The sequence below is a fragment of the Pagrus pagrus genome, assembly GCF_965226575.1.
Source record: "Pagrus pagrus genome assembly, chromosome: 7".
NCBI lineage: Eukaryota > Metazoa > Chordata > Actinopteri > Spariformes > Sparidae > Pagrus > Pagrus pagrus.
Genome location: NC_140191.1, coordinates 16,227,667 through 16,246,811, shown reverse-complemented (window position 1 = coordinate 16,246,811; position 19,145 = coordinate 16,227,667). Strand labels below are relative to the sequence as shown.

Sequence of the window (19,145 nt, the reverse complement as noted above, 5' to 3'; positions counted from 1 at the left end):
CAAACTGCATGTAGTAGTTGGGCCCTTAACCTGACTACTCTTACAAGAAGTGTCTGTTTCTTTATATAAATTATGTAAAACAAACACAACTGTTCATAGTCATACATACATGTCGTATTCAAGAATAATTAGACATAGACACTTTATTTATATATCTCACAATTCATGCATAAAATGCACCACAAGGTACTTAACATTGAAGCAGGTGATCGTAACATTTATGATGAATCAAGAGAGAAATAAAATCAGACTGGATTTAAACAGCAGGATAGGGCAAGATAAAGCAAGATAAAACAAGCATCAACTTTTACTGGAGTAATATTTTGAACACATTCCTATATTTTACTCTATGTAGCACCTCTTTTACTAATGAAGGTCTCTCGGTTTATTTTTTCAGGATTGTTGATCAGTTTTCATCAGGACATAATAAAATGTTGGCACTAATTATTTACTACCTTACCACTGAGGCACCATGAACCCTCATAAGTAGCTGTTAGAGTCTTAAGTCCAGTCCTGTATCTGTTTATGTGTCAGTATGTTATCAGTTCATCATCCTCTGTCTCCAGACATTGCTCAACAAATGTTTTTTTTATTCAGAAAACCATGATCACATGCACATATTCAAGCACACATTTTGATATTTTCCACCTTCTTTATGATCACTTAATAAAACAAATATCTGACTCTATCTTTGCTCGTGCATACAGACAGACCCCAGTTGTCTGAGATGTCATGAGGAGGCTGCATCTGTGTGTTTATGCGTGCGTGTGTCTTTAAGAATATCAGCCTACCTGTGAGCATGATCTACAATCAACTCTTCACTGTATCTCCTGCCTTGTGTTAATAGAGTCACACACTAGTTGATGGTGATTTTGCCCCTTGCTGCACAGGGACTGGTCACCTCTCTCAAACTGGATCCTCGCGGCGCACAGCGCAGTCGTCTCTCGGCGTGGAGCTGGATGGCATCTGTCGCTTCCGTGGGAACTCTCTCCAATAGGAATCATACAGCAACAAGCTCGCTTTAAATGCGGACATGGGTGTTTCTCCAGACATGCATTTCCACGCATTTGTGTTCCTGGTTTTACTATTTCGACAGTGATCGCAGCGTGGCCACATCCACACCGTCATGTTTGGCTTTTTCACGCCGCTCTGATAACTTTGCGTGCCGAGACAGAAACAGCACTTTTGTCTGGATTATTGCGCCCCGAATTTTTTTTTATTTTTTTTTCGCAGGAATGGTTCACAGGAGCGTGTCGCGTCCTCCTGCCTTTGGGAAACAACTTCAGACAGCCCTGGCTCTTATGATTAATTAAAAACAAGACGAGGGAGAGAATAATGAGCAACCACAAGGGCGGCGGGATGGCATCGAAGGAAAGGCTGTATGAGCTGTGGATGTTGTATTACACAAAGGTGAGTGCGAGTGCGGAAGACCTGACGGTGACACCTGTTGTTGCAGCAGGTCCTCAGCCTGAAGTTTACAACATGAGCCCACACACACACACACGATGGTAGCCTCTGTGTCGTTTGTTGTGATCGGTTTTTATGAGGAAGTCGCCTGTTTGTTCTGTTGCTGTTTATTTACCTAGGCTGCTATAAGCGCACACCACAGAGGGGTATCATGTCATACAGGCTGTCATGTGTCTGTTGTCACAGAGGCATTTGAGTTATGGAGAGCATTTGGTGATCACTGAAGCAGATTAACTCACTTAACCAAGTGTGTTTGATCGTGTACCTGTCATGCAGGTGTAACTGAGGCTACTTCCTGTTCCTGTTCCTTCCTTGTTTCTCTTCCTCAAATTAAACAGTAATGGGATTAAAGGATACATTCAGCCAAAAATGGAAATGAAGTGGTTGTCTACTCGCCTCCATGCCGATGGAGAGTCAGGTGAGGTTTTTATAGTTCACAAGACATTTCTGGAGCTTCACAGCAAAACAGCTTTGCGGCATTCGTCCCTAAACAACTAAACTAGATGGGGGCTTGTTTTAAAACGTAAAAAAAACGACAGAAAGAAATCACAAGATGGTTCCATACAGCTCGTCGGGCGTAATCCAAGTTTACCGAAGGCGCGAGGTCCCAAATTGATTTGAAAATATGTTATTTACACCCCGTTTTAAAGTCGCCGCTATGCTAAAAACACGCTGTCTGAAGTGGTTGCACGAGCTCAACCATGCATCGAGGGTGTAAGTAACGTTTTTTAAAATAATTTGGCATCTCTGTGCTTACGGATATTTCTATTACGCCAGATGAGCTGTACGGCTGATATTTGTTTTTAGTTGTTTAGGAGACTGCTACAACACCGTTTTGCTGTGAAGCTCCAGAAACGTTTTGCTGACTAGGAAACCTCACCTGACTTTCCATTGACATGGGGGAGACTAGATAATAACTGAGTAGTCATTATTGGGTGAACTTATCCTTTAATATTTAAACGGAGCCTGTTCGTGTTCAGGAAACATCTGTTTATGACCTGGTGCCAGCAGCACATTGCCTGTTACTCATACTGTATAGTTCAAATAATAAATTACAAACAATATTAATGTGAAAGCCGACCTAATTAGCAATATCCTAAACTGAGTGTCACATTGTACAGTGTGATATTTTGGTCTCTAATGTTGCTCCCTGTGGGTGTGACTGCAGCTCATTCCTTTTGGTTGTTCATTAAGGTGCAATATCTTGGTAATAATGATGAGAACAAATGAATAGTAAAAGGAGACTGCACATGCCTTCATGTCATGTCTCCCCTCGAAGGAGGAAAAAAGTTTGGCTGTGAATAAATTATTACTATTTAATGCTGGTGCAATCTGCTGCCATGCCTGAGGACAGAGAAAACAAGATGAGACTTCTTTCCAAGTTTGCATGCACAGTACTGTATATTCACCGTGGGGCATGAAGACTCCCCTCCTATCACCACAGCTCATCTTGACAACGATGATGTCAGGTCATGGACAAGGACATTTTTCATTACACATGTATCTATTGAAAATTGGTTTAATTTCAGACTGGGCTTAATCCCTACTGGGAAATCAGCCAAAGGTTTCAAAGAGGGCAGAAGTCAATACTGGAATAACTGCAAAAATCCCCTAAGTGAGCAATGAACGCATCACATCTTACAGCGTTTACTATCAAAGTAGCCATTACGGTCACTTTAGGCACATCCCAGAGGAAATACGTTTCTAATCCGCCCTGCTCGTTCTTATCTGGGCTGCTGCTGCTGCATGTACAGCCGTAGATTTACTGAACTTTACATCATCTTCGTCTTTAACAAACAAAATAAGACGTGTGTCTGACTGTGACAGCTGTCGAGCATCTCCATGTGCGAGACCACTTCCTTATTAAGCTGCCTCTTGGCTCTCGGTTATCTCTCGTCAGCTGCCCTCAAGGCTAAAGGAACAAAGTTTATAATTGTCTAATTTCTCACCGGAGAATGACGCATGGATTTCTGAGCCTTCTTGCAAGTATACCCTTTGCATGTGTGCAAATGACCTGCCCATATGGTTAGCTGCGGTGAAGGATGGCAGTGGAAATGGATTTCATTGAGCCCAGTATTAAACGTCACCACCTTATGTGACTCAGAGGGAAACAATAGGCTGCAGAGAGGCGGCAGAACCACTTCAGAGAACAATCACTTAGCCTCTCCTGTAGACATCAACATGCCACTGTTTGTGATGGTTTTGTTCTGTGCCTGTTTGGCAAGTTGTCACCTACAATATCTTTTCTTTAGAGGAAGGACACATCCCATTTAGGACTCACAGGCCTTGTTTTGTGACTCATCACACATCGAGTTATGACTGTTGTTAATGAATCAAACGGGACAGGAGACCTGAGCTCGATTTATTGTGCTTTTTGTTAGTGCTGTAAACAAGCTTTACCTGATGCTCTCTGTTTGAGTCCCAACAAACACACCCCTGCAGCTGTCTTTACAGCCTGTAACAGGGCTGAATTTAGGACTGTAAATATTTCAGCTGATGACACCAGACTTATTCATGTAATAGTTGCAGACTTCTTTTGAGTTTTTTCTGCATTAATCTACCTTTGTGTGCAAGATAAATCCTGACGGCATCAGTGCATGTTTGCACAAATACTAAGTAAACTTATATGTAAGATTATGGGACTTTACAGTATATAATAAATCTGTGATGAATCCAAACAATTGATTCCAGCATGTTTGAGTACATACAGTATCACAGCCATCGTTCTGCATCTGCAATAAGAAAGCAAAGCCTGCTCAGGCTTGTCGGTGATAAAGGAGCTCGGCTTCCTCCGATTGTGCAAGAAATCACACGCCCCTCGCAAGACTTTCAGATCAGCTGAGGTCTGAGGACTGATGTGAAATGTTGAAAAGTCACTGTGATGTAATTTGCACTAAAGCTGAAGTTAAATAAATACATCCTCTATACAATTGATAGGCAGGGAATGATAGTTCAGTAGATGATTTTCTGGAAACATTTTCCATTATAGACCAGAGGGTTGCTGAAGTCGGGACAGAATTATATGGACACAGTATATCATCATAGTCATGCATTTATTTCATCATATAAACCTATAAACAACTGTATTGTGAATGTACAAATACAATGTTTATTCACTAAATGCTTTAGTTTTCTAAAGGTTTTAAATGTGTTGAGAACGTGTGAAGCCAAGTGAAGCTCAGCGAGAATCAAGATAATCTCGCAATGAGCTAAACATTCCCGTCTCTTTCATTTGCCGGAGTTAAAAACCACCTTAATGGCCCAATCTCAAAGCTCCATATCTCATATCTGAGAATGTATTTCAGACCATCATCAAATGCTCATGCCTGACAGATATGGACGTACACAGAACAGTCTGATCTAATCTCTGAGGGAGTAACTGAACTTGTCAGATCGTGTCCAGGGACACCCAAAAGGCTATTGTTTTTGGATGTGCTCATTCTCTTTACCATGTCAGAATACATTAATACTGCAACTGCTGGAGTTTACTTTGACGACAGTTTAACAAGTTTTGTTTTATTACGTGCCAGTTGTAGTGCTGCAACTATAGGTCGTTTTCTGAACTGACAACTTTGAGGCTGAATTTCGTAACTAATTTATTAGTTCAAAACTGTGACCAATGTTAGAAATAAGTTATGACTTCAAGTTTATTGTATTGTGCCAAAACTGCTAAAGAACCCAACTGTGTTCAGTTTACAGTAATATAAAACAGAAAAACAATCAAGCCCTTATATTTTAGAAGCAGGAACCAGAAACATTTGGTATTTTAACTGGATAAATGGTGAATTGCTAAAATAGTCATGTTTTTTTCCCCTGCTAAGCGTTTTATTGACTATTAATGTAGCTGTTGATGGTTACAGCAGTTCAATTAAAGGGACAGTTCACGGACAAGAGGCTCGTGTTCGTGACAGCGGGATGTAAACATTAATGGCGTCCTCTTCGGCTGAGCTGTAACATTAGCTAGCATAGTTAGCTTAGTTAGCTCGCAACTCGTCCATGAGTAGATGCACTCCTCCTTCTGCGTGGTGATAAGGTTGGCGGATGACCTACATGAGGTCCTACATGAAACTGTTCGCAACAAGGTCCGTGGATTATCCATGATTGCTAGAAACAGACATTGTTGTTGAGTTTTTCAAATTTTTTTTTGAAAACTGTGGTGCCATCTAATTCATTGTATTCAAGAGTAGGCAGGCATCTCTACGGCCAATATCTCCAAAACACGATGGATAAGTAGCGTAACAGATGAGAGGAAAAATATATATTTTTTGTTTTGGGGGGCACTGTCCCTTTAAGTATTATTTCTTAAAAAAAGCTGGTTTCGTGTTTTGCAAAAGCATCCATCAACTTGGAGCGTTCAGGCAACTATATTGACAATCTGTTCACTGTTTCATCAAGTAATTTTTCAGCCAGAATATGAAACAAGCTCTTTCTGTCCCTGCGCCTCAGCTGTGAGAGTTGGCTGTTTTTCTTTGTCCTGTGTGAAAAGCATATTGATCATTTTTGGAAGGTAAACAAGCTATTTCTTTTGAAGACATCAATTTGTGCTGTCATGACAATTTTGTGGTTAACAGGAGGAAGTGATCTCAGTGATGCAGTAATAAAGTCTTAATATATGCTAAAGCTCCCTGACCCAGGACTCACTTAGGTTAACTACCCTCTAGATGTCATAATTCTGGATGAGAGTGTGAAAGGAAGAAGCATTTCTCCCAACCGCTTCAGAACAAGTTGCCTCAGTTCCAAGCTGATGAAGAAAAGTGTGTGATTATCCTGTGATTATTATCTTGACGGACCGTTGGAGGGACTAATTGAGGCCTGCAGTGGTAGAAATGGGCCACAGTGACAACCCAACTGCTACCCATCCACACAGCTGCGAAACCACCTCCCCTGACTGCTATGAAGAAAGAACAAGTCACACTTCCTGGCTTTTGTTGTCATCAGTCACCCTACTGTCTCAGTTAATGATCATGCTATGATTCACATCAACACACTGCAGTGAGTGCACAACAACAGCAGCAGCACATCCCTGCAGCTCACGATGACGATGTCCTGTGAGCCTTGTGACTGAATTCCCTCGTGTGCCTCCATCTCCCCTGTTTACCAACAGAGGGGCCAACCAGGAAAATCAAAGTGCTCTTTGCTTTCACTTGTGCAGGAAGCTGGAGCGAAGCTGAATGCCAAGCAGCAGAGAGCGGCACAGCTGCTCGGCCATGTGCAGAGAAAACAGAGATAAATGACACAGTTTATTAGGGGTCAGTACCTCATGGTTGGTTTGTGACATCTGTTTAATAGTGGCTTTAATTTGCCTTTTTTCTCTTTCAAACACATCAAACAAAACTGCGAGATAGTTGCTCGGGGCGATGTTGAGGAAAAGAAGCCGATAGAACTGAAATCAAAGGGTTTGAGTCTTGAGAGATCAATATTAAGTTTGTACGGGATGATTTTTAGGGTTTGTTAAGAGTACAGACATGAACCAGGTGTCTGAACCAATTTTGCTGCAGTAAACCACAATGCATTTCACCTGGTTTTACTTCTCATTGTCAAAGCAGATTCACTTCCTATCTCTGATCTCATTTTTTTATATTATACACCCAAAAATCGAGCTGACAATCTAGATGGGGAACAGAAAAAAATGATGTTTCCTTTCTCATAAAAGTAGAAAACGAAGCTGCATTTAGTGATGTTCAGTTAACGCCCTTTTACATACAGATGTACGATCATAAAATCCAAATTGCATCACTTAATTAACCCCTATCACCGTGTTCCCAGTGAGCAGAAAGAGAGATGATGACGCGCCCTGTGCAGGCTATCATCATCATCATCATCAACACTGGACTATTAAGTGACACCCTAAAAAGCCTGTTATTATATCCTCAGTAATGTTAGGGAGGATTCATTCATTCAGATTCTCGTTGCTGTAAAATAAAGCAAAGCTAAAGGGGTGTTGCAAATATTTGTCAGTGCCGTTGCCTCTCCTACTCGAGTGTTGAATACCTGATTGTCCAGATGTCGAAGGCACAAAACAATAGGTTGTTTGCAGTTTCCTGTTTTCAGAGTACATGCAGAGATTTTATTAAGAACTTGTGTCATTTTATTATGTTTTTTCAATAACTTGCTTGTCAGATGCTGCATACAGTGATGAGGTAAATGTATGTGAAGTAAGGTCTCTCCAAATGGAAATACAGTATTCCTCAGATTATGCATTCATTGCTCCATCTTGTCACATTTTCCTCTGTTTGTGCTCCCAAACAACTCAGTCAGTGACACACACAGACAGCTGAATTGCAATCTTTCTCCTGTGACATATTTTTGTCATGTTACATTTAGAAACGCATAAACGCACTCCTGGCGCTTCATTGTTGCTGTGGGAAGTTTTTATAGAGGCCTCCCTTGTACGGTATCTGCTCATAGCTAGAAACAAAAGAGGAAGGGGTTTGACGAGGAGGCAGAGCATGAAGGAAATTAGCCTCGGTTAAAGTGACATGTCATTTCCTGGTTTGCTTGCTTGGCGTTGGAAGACAAGAAGGGAGCGAGTCAGACGCTGGTGCTGGTTTGAAGTGATGTGCAGCTTCTGAGCTGCTGGCTGAGGACTACACTGAAGGCTCATCTGAGACTGGGTTCGCAAGAACCTGGCAACCCTGCTCAGCCACATACAATGAGAGATGGACTGGCTCATAAGTCAATGCCAGTTGGTAATGTACATTTGACATTAATGCAGCTTAGAAAAGTCGTGGATACATAATGTTTTCAGAGTTAACCACATTTCTCTTTAGCAGAGGAACTGTGGCAATTAGATGCAAGGAGCTTGAGCGTGTAGTTAAAGTATGTATGTTGGAGCTCTGTATTCAGGTTTAGCTTTTAAAGTAACCTGCATCAACTGCAGCGCACTTTACACGGCTCGTTTTTGCATGTCCACTAAGGGGAAGCACCTGAGTGATTGTTATACCATGTGCTCTTTATGGTATTTGTGTACAGTGAGTCAGTCAGTCTAAAACAAATCATGTCTCCCTGCATGCTGCCTCCTCTACAGAAGCTGCATCAAAAATCACTAACTTCTTGCAGACTCAGCTAATTAAAATGTTCAGCTTGTTCCATCACACGGCGCACCAGGGAACATTTCTAGATGTTCTGTGTTTTGCAATTAGGAACAGTGGGTTCTCACGAGGAGCACCACATTTCCCAATCATCAGGATTCCTTAAAGATCATTGGGTTTTTATATACAGAACTGTTCTTCTGGAAAGTTGACCTGTTTATGTTGTTTGTGTTATTTAGTCTATGTGAGATTAAGAGACTGATGTGAGGAGGGAAGAGTGGCAGGATATGTTGCACTGCAGAGGCTGATTAAAGCCGAGATAACGACTGTTGTATGTAAACATCCTCGACAAATGAAGCCGTCTTAAGTGACAGTAAAAGGACACAGTGATGCAGGAACATCTTGTTCTAGACGGTGGCCTACAGGGGACAGTTGTTCTTGTATGCTACCCGTTGTGTACCAAGTTAACTTATGACTGTGAACTTAAAAAAGAAAGGAACGTGTTGATTGAGTTTTTCTTTCAACCCTCGCTGTTTTGAAAAAGGAAAGAATTGGCTCATGTGTTCCTCTCTGTGAGTTGCATCTCTTCGCAACATCCTGTTACAAAAACAGGTCATATGGTTTAGTCAGTGCCATGTTTTCAGCCACAGTGTGTCACAGATAAAGGCTCAACCTTTTTACTTAGCAGTACAACATCCAGAGAGCATATACCATGGATGTGTAGCAATAGAAATGTTTACGTACACTGTGCATATCCCTTGAGTTGCCTTTATTGCCTCACATGCTCTTTCCTCCCTCCTGCAGAAAGATGTGAGCTATCTGCAGCAATGGTTGGAGGCGTTTGTGGCGTCCTTTGAGAGGCTCATAGATGTGCAGTCACTGGGGCCTCGCCGGTGAGTAGTAACACTTGTGTATTTTACACACACTACATAGCCAGCAGCTGCCACTGGTTTCTATTCCCCAAAGCAGGATGACCTTTGACCCTCTGTAGAGATACCGTTTTGACATGTTTATGTTATGTGTAAACGCAGCCTCTATTACAACGCCCTTTGCCTCTTTGCCACTGCCTCACCTCCCCTCCCCTCTCCTCCCACATCTCTCCACGTCCTCCTCTCCCCTCTCGCAGGCTGGAGGAGTGCAGCTCGGAGGTGCCCTTGCTCCCCAGGGAGGTCCTGGTGTTCCTCAGTACGCAGCTATGGGACAGTGCAGTGCACCTCTCCGGCGTCGGCGAGCACCACATCAACACCCCGCACCCCCTGCTCCTCATCAAGTTCTTCATCATTGTCTGCAGGTGAGGGCCCACCCTGCAGTGCAAACGCTTCATCATCATGACTGTAAACATGGTACATAGTGGAACTGTTGTTGTCACGATAATAAGCAGCAGACACCAGGTTAGTGCTGGACTACATCTCCAGATGAAGGTGATTTAACATTTAATCTCTGATGCGTTTGAGGAGTGGTGTATTCTGTGGGTGAGAGGAGCTTCCATCAGTGTGGACTCACAAAACCTTTTACATGCACAAGAACACATGAAGGAGAGGAAAAAATGAAAAAAGCGCGATACGTCTCCTTTTAAAAGTTGTGGTAGTACTCCCACTTGTAGTAAGAGACATTACACAGTCAGTTGCCTTCATCTACAAGAGTTGACTTCTACAAAATGAGCTCATTTGCTCTTATCTCTCTTCAATTACTTTTATTCAATATTAAATCTGTACCGAGGGAACCAGATTATTTGCAGTTTTTGTTTTCCTCTTCCAGAAGTGCGATGCAGGTTGTGCAAAGCAACTGCAAGCCAGTGTCAAGAAATTGTACATTCTCTGTATTCACTTTATTCGCGTTCTTACCTAAGATTGCCATATTGGGTAAACGTTAAGCTGATTTTCTTAACACTAAATTACACAAGTTTCTCTCTGCTTCCAGGAATATGGAGAACATTGACCCAGACAAGACCCCTGGTTTTGTTTTCGAAACCATCAAGCTTTTGAATTTCTGTTTGGATCAGGTAAGGCCCTTATAAACTGTAGCTCGAACAGGACACGGATTTCAGTGATTCATGATGGGGCTTTGCTCAGTATATCATGCATGGATAGATTATTTAATGCCACTTGAGCCAAACTATACAGAAACGTGACGTACAGTATAGAGGCAGTGAGCCTATGCAGGATTTACTCTGTTTACAGTACGTGACATCGTCACACAGAAGTCACAGAACTAGTTCAGAGTGAAAGGAGAAGTGGGTGTGTTGCTGACCTTCTATTCATTCTACTGGAATGTGTTGTATCTTTAGCACGTGCTAAAAAAAATTTCAAAAACAGGTGTATCTGTGCTGAGGATGAGTTACAGATGAGTGTGTGTCCAAACTTCTTTTTGCACAGCTGAAGACGGGCGAAGGAGAACAGTCATCACTGCAGCTGGTTGTGCAGTATGGACTTGTGTTGTGTGAGAGTCTGTTTGACCCTTATCAGACATGGAGGAGACGCCTGGCAGGGTGAGTGTGTGCTGTGTAACCCTGTTCACATGAATCTCCTGCGTAAATGTGTGGGTGGTGGAATTTAGCCACACAAAGACCAAAGACCATCTTATGCATTTAACATGTTGCCCAACCTTTTGTGATGTGTAACACCCAGTCTTGTTAGCTCTAAGCCTTGAAGTCAAGCCTCATTGGTGCCGGCAGTATTAGTGGCAGTCACTGACTGACTAGGCGTGATGTGTGTAGGAGTCAGTGCGGTGACTTGAGGCTTTGTGTTTTGCAGGGAGGAGGTGAGCTTGCTGGAGAGGAACAAGTATAAGTTCTCCCCGCTGGCGTTGCCAGACGAGCTGCCCGCGCTCTTCCATGGTGAGAAACTCCCTCTCGTCTGCTCTACCACTCCGATCTCTGTCAGACCTCACATACCACGAGAATCAAACTGATCCCAAACACAGCTTAGATCCGTCATCGTTGACTCCAAAAACTGGGACCTTTTGTTTTCCCCAAATCTCCCACGAAATCATCATCCCTGCCCTGCTTGTCAGAATTTTAGTTTTGGGCTAAAAACTCAATTATTCAGCGTCTAATTATCAGGTTATCAGTCCAAGCATTTCTAATTATAAAAGCCCATTTGATCAGCGAGCACTAATCTATAAGCCATGTGGGAAATCTCAGGCGGGCAAGTTACAGTATGTCCAAATAGGACAAATTTAGGAAGATTATAGCGTAATAGCATGCTTTAATTAGAAACATTAAGAGCTAATTGTGTAATACCTGGCCAATCAGCAAGGCTGATGTTTTCCTGAGTCGCTGTACCATGAACACTTGACATTTATTTATTGTGAATGTATTTTAGGGACAGTGACAGAATTTAATTAAGTACATTTACTCAAGTACTGTACTTAAGTACAAATTGTATGTACTGTAATGTATGTACCTTTATACTTCTACTCCACTACATCTCTAAACAGCTAAAACAGCAAAAAAAAAACTAGTAAGAAAAAAGCTGCAAACAAAAAATGTGTTCTTTTTTGTATTTGTATTTGTATTTGTATCTCTGTATTTGACAGCCGATGTTGATGTTTTCTGCATTGTGGTTAAGTGATGTCTGTTCCTGCCTAACATTGTTTCTTGGCTCGAACACACGTTCACAGTAAGTCTCCGGAAAAGCGAACAGATCCCAGAGCCCCTCACACTCAGATTGGTTCAGCTCCAGGGTGCTGTCATCAGTGGAGGAAAGGTCTGCTCGCCTATCTGTCCTCTTCATCAGTGATTATTCTGCAGTCTGTGAAAACACTACCAGTGCACATTAGACCTGATTGCAGAGGAGTGACTTTGTCGATATTTTTTCAGAAGAATGGCCTTCTCTCCATCACCCCTCACTCTGTTGAGGACCTGTTCTCAGTTCTGCGAGCGTGGTGCTGCCGGACCTCCCCAGAACCCAAGGGCACGGGGCTCCCGCGGCTGACCTTGCAGTGCCTGACGGCGATGATCCACCTCCTGCACTCCAGCAGCCCTGCGGAGCGGCAGGTGGAGATCAGGACCATACTGGAGAGCTACTTCCAGCTCCTCAACTGGAACCGTCCACTTAGCAGTGAGGAGCAGGACAGGCAGAGCTGGGAAGACAGCCTGATCACCCTTCAAAGCCAAATGTTAAGTAAGAGCGTGTCCACAAGGTCTCAAGTCTAGCTGAATAGAACGAATTCCTTTCTCAATCAGTATGGAGGCCAAATAATTGATTTCCCCAGTGTCTGATAAATGAGTCAACATCCTCCTTGTTGCCAATTTTAGCTGCTGTTCCTGAGATCCTGCAGTGCTCGGACAGACCAGTCCTTCAAGCTGTGTTCCTAAACAACAACTGCTTTGAACACATCCTCAGGCTCATTCAGAACAGCAAGGTCAGACCTCTGTCCATCTAAGATGTGTTTGTCTCCTCTGTCAACTCTTTATATGTCTGTCCTTCCGTCATTTGGCCTCCCCGACAGGCTGTCACCTTTTTTATTTATGTCATGTCTATTTCCTCTTTCATTTGCCTGAGGTGCCACATCTGCTGTCATCAACATCTTTCTATTTTGTCAACGTGAAATATCAAAAAATGTATTTGCTTCTAGTCGTCCGCGCAGAGCTACAACACGTGTCCCTCTACAGCTGTAGGGTATGGAAGCCAATTTCTGCCATTGTGATGGGAAAAAAGATCATTATAGTGACTTCATATCTCAAAATAATGACTTAGTATCTCAAATAATGAGTGAATGTCTCAAAATAACCCCATGTTTTGTTTCCCCACATGATTATTTATCTCAAAATAATGAAATCTTTTGAGATACTTCGTCATTATTTCAAGAAAGGTTCTCATTATAATGACTTACAGCGTCATTTTGTCATCATATTGGTAGATACGAGCTTCCATCGTAGGAAGACATGACCACTTGTGTCGTTTACCTCTCACAGATTACCTTTTGTTTTGCCTAACTGTCTGCCTTTTTGTGTTTTGTGTGTGTGTGTGTGTCTCTGTGTGTTTGCACCTGCGTGTGTAGCTCTTTCAGAGCGACAGGCGCAGGCCGGAGCGTGAGGTTATGTGTGACCTCACTACATGTTTACTCTCAGAGGTCGAAGTGGACCAGGTACTTTCCCCAACTTGGTGTTGATATTGGTCTGTCAGCAGGAAACTCAGCCTTCTCTCCACTCGTTCGCAGCTCTGATCTATTTAAACAGGAAGCTTTAGACAGGAAGTCTGGCTCACACTCATTTGTAAATAAAGCAGGTAGCGCGACATTACATGATAATTGTCTGGGGTTCCCTTTTTTATGTGTCTCATCTGCCCATCTAGAATGCAATGCTACTTACAGTCATACGTGATTGCTGTTACTGTTAGCTTTGTGCACGATGGAAAGTTCAGATTATTAACTGGAGGATTAGTCTTTGCCTGTGTGGGAGTGTTGATTTATACCACGCTCATAATTAGAGGCTGAATTCCCTGTTGACAACACTGGGCAAGAAGAGCATGCTGTGTTTTTCATGGTGCATGAAACGGTCGTTTTTTTTCTATGCATGTCTTTCCTCCTTCTCCTCGTATTTCGGCTGTTCTGTCGTGTGACCGGTTGTGCTTGTATGAAAGATCTGGCTCGTGTCCTGGGGTTTGATGTTGCCTCATTTCCAGCAAGAGTTGTGGGGTTGCCTCAGTCTCTTTTTCTTTTGGTGGTTGGCTTTGGTTTTTGCATGCTGGGACCTATCAGTAATTGACAAAGAGACGATTGTTTGGTGACTGGTACAGCAGTTCACTTACTTTGAGCCAGTCTGCTCCAATAACTGTGGAAATGTGCTGAACTTCCTCATGCATTTTACAGATAATCAGAGCAAAAATGCCTCATTCATTCATACGGTGAAAGATTTCCTTTACCAATTTATTTGTCTCTATTGTGCTGTTTAAGTGTTCACTTTTTGGGGGGGTTTGGTTTTGACTCCTGATGTTGCACATTTGAAGCTCTGCAATGCCACAATCAACTCGAACTCCTTATTTTGATGTAGGTTTGGGAGAAAGGAACAGACAGTATTACAGTCCATGCTTTAGGAGTCCTCACAGCTATAATGAGCAACTCACCAAATGCTAAGGTAAGGCCCTTCTGACCTTCTGTGATCAAATCATATAACCCTAAAATTTCTGTGCATTATGTGAGAGTAATGTCAAACATTTGCTTCTTAAACGTAAGAATTTGCTGCTTTTCTTTGTTATTTATGATAGATAATAAAGAGTTTTTTGGTTTTAGACTGTTGGTTGGACGAACGGAAGCAATTTGAAGAAATTGTGATGAACATTTTCAAAAAATCTTGACACTTTATAAACGACTGATCAATTAATCATGAAAATAGTCTGCAGATGAATCGATAATGAAAGTAGTCGTATCATAATAAGCATGTTATACTATAAAGCCTACACTGCCAGCAAAAATTAGAGCCAGATGAGGAACGCTGTTTTCTTATTGTATTCCTCTCCAATGTATGGAAGTGTGCCAACTAGTTATCCCCTGTGGAGCAGCTTTCTCTAGCCTATTTCTGTCTCCTTCCCCCTTAGGAGGTTTTCAAGGAGAGGATTGGCTACTCCCAGCTATTTGATGTGCTGAAGAGTCAAGGTCAACCCACCAAACGGCTGCTGCAGGAGCTGATGAACATGGTAAAACACACTTCCTCATTAGCCCCACTCAGTGCGGAGACAATAGAAGTCAATTTGCTCTTCCTGATGATGACCTTGTTCCAGTTTAAATTGCGTTGCTAGTTAACCTGTGACCACGTCTATATCTTATCTTCATTCTCTGTCTTCTCTGTTTCCGTCCCTCTCTGTGTCCAGGCGGTGGAGGGTGAGCATGCCCATGCCCATCACCTTGGCATTAGTAACGAGCAGCCTCTGCTGCTGCTCCTGCAGTGGCTGCCTGACCTGTCGGGTCAGAGGGACCTTCAGCTGCTGGTGGCCCAGTGGCTTGCTGCTGTCTGCGGTGGCTCTTTGTCCTGTCGCACCGTGGCTGTGGAGGCAGGCATGGTGGGGGCTCTGCTGCAGGTGCTGTCACAGCCCCAGAATCTGGACAGGCAGTGTGCAGATGCCCTGCTGGGCCTCCTCCAGGACCTGGGGTCCCTGTGTCTGAGGCCAGAGGAGCTGAAGAGCCTGCTCAGACTGCTCAGGGTGGATCAGGACAATGGCGCAGTTGTGGGGAAGGTGCACCCCTACTGCACTCGCATCATCCGGGTGCTCTCGGCCATGGCGGCCAGAGAAGGTCAGGACAGTGCATTGCAGTACTTCGATCTTACGCCCCCCATGGCAGGTATTATGGTGCCCACAGTCCAGCGCTGGCCAGGCAGCGGGTTTGCCTTTCACGCTTGGCTCTGCCTCAACATGGAGTTCTCCAACAACCGTAAACCTCCTGCCACAGGGGCTCAGCACGACATGGGGAAAGGACCACGCAGGAAACAGCTCTACAGGTAGAGAGATACATTTTCAATGTTTAACATTAGGGATGAGTGAGTACAACATTATCTGTATCTGTTCAATCAACTAAACTCTCTGTATACGTGTCCATACTTGAAATGGGTGAGGCTTCAACCAGATTTGGTTAATTTAAGCCTGAAAATGATATGGGTTGACCAGAAATGTCTGTATTTATTATTTATTAGAAAACTGTTTACAGATCAGCCTCCGTATAGAGCTTCAAATTACTGTTTTGATGTGATGATATCCATATATTGTTTTAAAGGCATGTTTAGCATGCTAAGCAATGAGGCCCGACCCACCCTGGTCCAAAGCCCTCGTGCTAGTGGTGTTAACACTAAAGGGTCCGATATACTACTCCGACTAGTAATACGTAATCCGACTCCGTAACCACGGAGACCCCCCTTCGCAGTTCTCCGTCGTGGTGCCGGATACGCAATGCAATTTCCCCCTCGATACAAGCGTCCTTGTATGTCTTTAAGGAGGTTACATAAAGGTTCTCGTATTTTTAAAAATTTCTTCGGCTAGGCGTTCTTCGATCGGATTCATTCTCGTCTTGATTGCAAACGGGTCAAACTCTTTCGAAAGTAATTCCAGAAATGATGTTTTTAGAGGACCAATCACAGCACTTGCCGTCTCCGTTTCCCCTCAACGGAGTGATGGACACTTAAAAAATCTTTCATGCACCCGGAGAGTACAGAGAGGGTCTCTGACAGGCTCTCCGGCGATGGAGAGGGCTCTCCGTGTCCGTGTACAGCACTTTATGCAGTAGTATAAATTAGGCTTAACACTGCCTTGGTGCTCTGAACTGCTAGTCAGGACCGCGAGCTGCACGGCTAACTGAGCTAACTAGCTAATGGCAGCTAGAGTTGGCTGCAGTTAGCGGTTACTCTGGTGATATGCTGCCCCCTATGTGTTGAGTCTGAATTCAACAGGTGGACCATTCTTACATATTGCAGCTTTAACATATATGACCGCGTTTTACAGTTTTTGACAGAATGTGTTTTCTTTTGTAAAGTTTCTTCACAGCGAGTGGAACCGGGCTGGAGGCCTTCTTCAGCATGGAGGGTGTGCTGGTGGTGGCTGTTTGCACTAAGAAAGACTACATGGCTGTCGCACTGCCTGAACACCCACTAGCTGACTCATGCTGGGTGAGTTTGGACACAAATAGTTCAGCTCGGGTTCTGTTCAACATTTGTCCACATTTAGCCTGTCCCAAATAAAAATAGATTTGATTGAGGAGAAAACCAAACATCATTTTTCTTGAGCGGTGTTGTCTGGGCCTGTGACCTTGGGGCATAATTATTGTGCATCTCCCTGAAGAGACAAGTCGCTGCAAGAACCCAATCCATATTGTTTAATTAAAGCTGTCAGACTGTTTTGCTTCAGTTTCTCGATATAAAAATGCACCCTTTTTTTTTTTTTTTTTTTACTGTAAGCTCAACCACCATTGTCCAGTGTTGACACCAGCAGAAAATCTTTGTTCTCTTTACTATCTTCCTCATTGCAGCATTCAGTGGCTATAGTCCACATCCCGGGCCGTCGTCCATTTGGTCAGAACCTGGTCACTGTTTACATCGATGGCGAGCAGCGTATCACTGCTCAGCTTCGCTTTCCATCCTTCAGTGAGGTGACTAATATATCTAATGTATCCATGACTATTATGATATTATTACCCTGTAGTTCCTCTATCAACCTAACTTCCTCTGTGTCTCCTGACTCCTGAAGCCTTTTACCTCCTGCTGCATCGGCTCCGCAGGCCACCGTACCACTACCACCACCACCTCCCCCAACTTGCCCATGTCCTCGTACTCCAACCCGACATCACCTGAGTTTGCCTTCCCCAACCACGCCCCCTCCCTCCTCCGCTCCCAGTCCTTCCCAGCCTCCTTCGCAGGAGGCCGCTGGGGGTCTATGGCGGACTCCCCGGTGCACACCATCCCAGCAGGACTGCAGGACACAGAGTGGGGAACACCCACGTCTCTGGATGGGCTCCTGGGCACCGCCTTCATCTGCCATGAGGCTCTGCAGCAGGCACAGGCGAGAACTCTGCATGCTGCAGGTGGGTCATGCTCTGCTGCAATGCAAATGTTGATGCAAATGTCACAATGTACAGAAAACTTGTAGTAAAGAAAATCAGTAGAAAGAATACTGTTAAAATATTCAAGTGGTTTCATGTTTGCTCATTTTATGACCTACATTGGTTTCTGCTCTCCATCACAGGCCCCAATCACGTGTCCTTATTCAAATCAGATGGAGAGTTATCTGATCTCAACAGCAAGCTTCTGCTCTACTACACTCCACAGGTGAACCACTAAAACTCAGGAGAACGTGCATATTTTACTACACTGCGTTTAATATGTAAATTCTTAACAAAACCAGGAAAATATTATTGCTCACGCATGTGTATGTGTGTTTTCTTCAGGCCTTCAAGAGCCAGATATGTCTGGACCTGTCACCCAATCACCAATACGATGGCAGGCTTACAGGACACAGGGTGGTGAACTGGGACATCAAGGTTAGATATGAGACAGTTTGATTTTTTTGTTATTATGAATTTAACTGTGATGTGTCCTTATTTTTTATCTGCTGATGACATTCATACTAAACTGTAAATGCTGAGACTGCTACTGAAAGTTTAAACACTCGATTTAAAGGAGACCTGTTATGCTTATTCATTTTTTCCTTTCCTTCAGTGTGTTATATACGAGAGCATGTAAAAGGTCTTAAAAGTTAAAAAGGTCAAAGTCTGCATCAAACGGGAGCTCTTCTCTCCCACAGAAAACACTGCTTCTGAAGTCCCCGAAATGCCTCGTCAGTAGTCCCGCCTTTAATTCAGTGACTTCTTGACATCACTATGTCACCATGTCACACATTTGCATAATTTAGGCTACATTCACGGTAGAAGTGAAGCTAACTGGAAGCTGAATACACGACAGAGCCGACCAGAGACATGAGGAGCAATGCGTGCTCAGGCGTGTGTGAGCCGACCAATCACAACAGACTGGGTATTCAGGAGGGGGGCCTTAAAGAGACAGTAGCTAAAACAGAGCATTTCACACAGAGGGTGAATACAGAGCTGTAGCAGTGGACAGTATGAGAAAACTGATGTGTTTTTGAGCATTAAAGCATGTAAACCTATTCTTGTAGTAATTAAAAATAAATGTATTAACCAGAAAATGGGCAGAATATGTCTCCTTTA

At 43.3% G+C, this 19,145-nt stretch overlaps 1 protein-coding gene across 5 annotated transcripts in view; it reads left to right on the top strand.

Annotated features, from left to right (window-relative positions):
* Nucleotides 1–1,058: 1,058 nt before the first annotated feature.
* The window catches only part of nbeal2 (neurobeachin-like 2), a 39,761-nt gene continuing 21,674 nt past the window's right edge, over nucleotides 1,059–19,145 (top strand). For 2 of the 5 annotated variants that reach the window (XM_084358080.1, XM_084358076.1), the window contains exons 1-18: nucleotides 1,059–1,410; nucleotides 9,303–9,391; nucleotides 9,625–9,789; nucleotides 10,419–10,500; nucleotides 10,874–10,986; nucleotides 11,252–11,334; nucleotides 12,120–12,205; nucleotides 12,319–12,622; nucleotides 12,757–12,863; nucleotides 13,503–13,589; nucleotides 14,494–14,577; nucleotides 15,038–15,136; nucleotides 15,311–15,936; nucleotides 16,962–17,094; nucleotides 17,454–17,573; nucleotides 17,672–18,005; nucleotides 18,167–18,249; nucleotides 18,369–18,461. In XM_084358080.1, the coding sequence (XP_084214206.1) occupies nucleotides 1,336–1,410; nucleotides 9,303–9,391; nucleotides 9,625–9,789; nucleotides 10,419–10,500; nucleotides 10,874–10,986; nucleotides 11,252–11,334; nucleotides 12,120–12,205; nucleotides 12,319–12,622; nucleotides 12,757–12,863; nucleotides 13,503–13,589; nucleotides 14,494–14,577; nucleotides 15,038–15,136; nucleotides 15,311–15,936; nucleotides 16,962–17,094; nucleotides 17,454–17,573; nucleotides 17,672–18,005; nucleotides 18,167–18,249; nucleotides 18,369–18,461 (2,763 nt within the window). In that variant the 5' untranslated portion in view covers nucleotides 1,059–1,335. Of the gene's footprint in view, nucleotides 1,411–8,032; nucleotides 8,157–9,302; nucleotides 9,392–9,624; nucleotides 9,790–10,418; nucleotides 10,501–10,873; nucleotides 10,987–11,251; nucleotides 11,335–12,119; nucleotides 12,206–12,318; nucleotides 12,623–12,756; nucleotides 12,864–13,502; nucleotides 13,590–14,493; nucleotides 14,578–15,037; nucleotides 15,137–15,310; nucleotides 15,937–16,961; nucleotides 17,095–17,453; nucleotides 17,574–17,671; nucleotides 18,006–18,166; nucleotides 18,250–18,368; nucleotides 18,462–19,145 lie in introns of those variants that run through there. The other 3 variants (XM_084358079.1, XM_084358078.1, XM_084358077.1) reach the window with 2 other exon arrangements.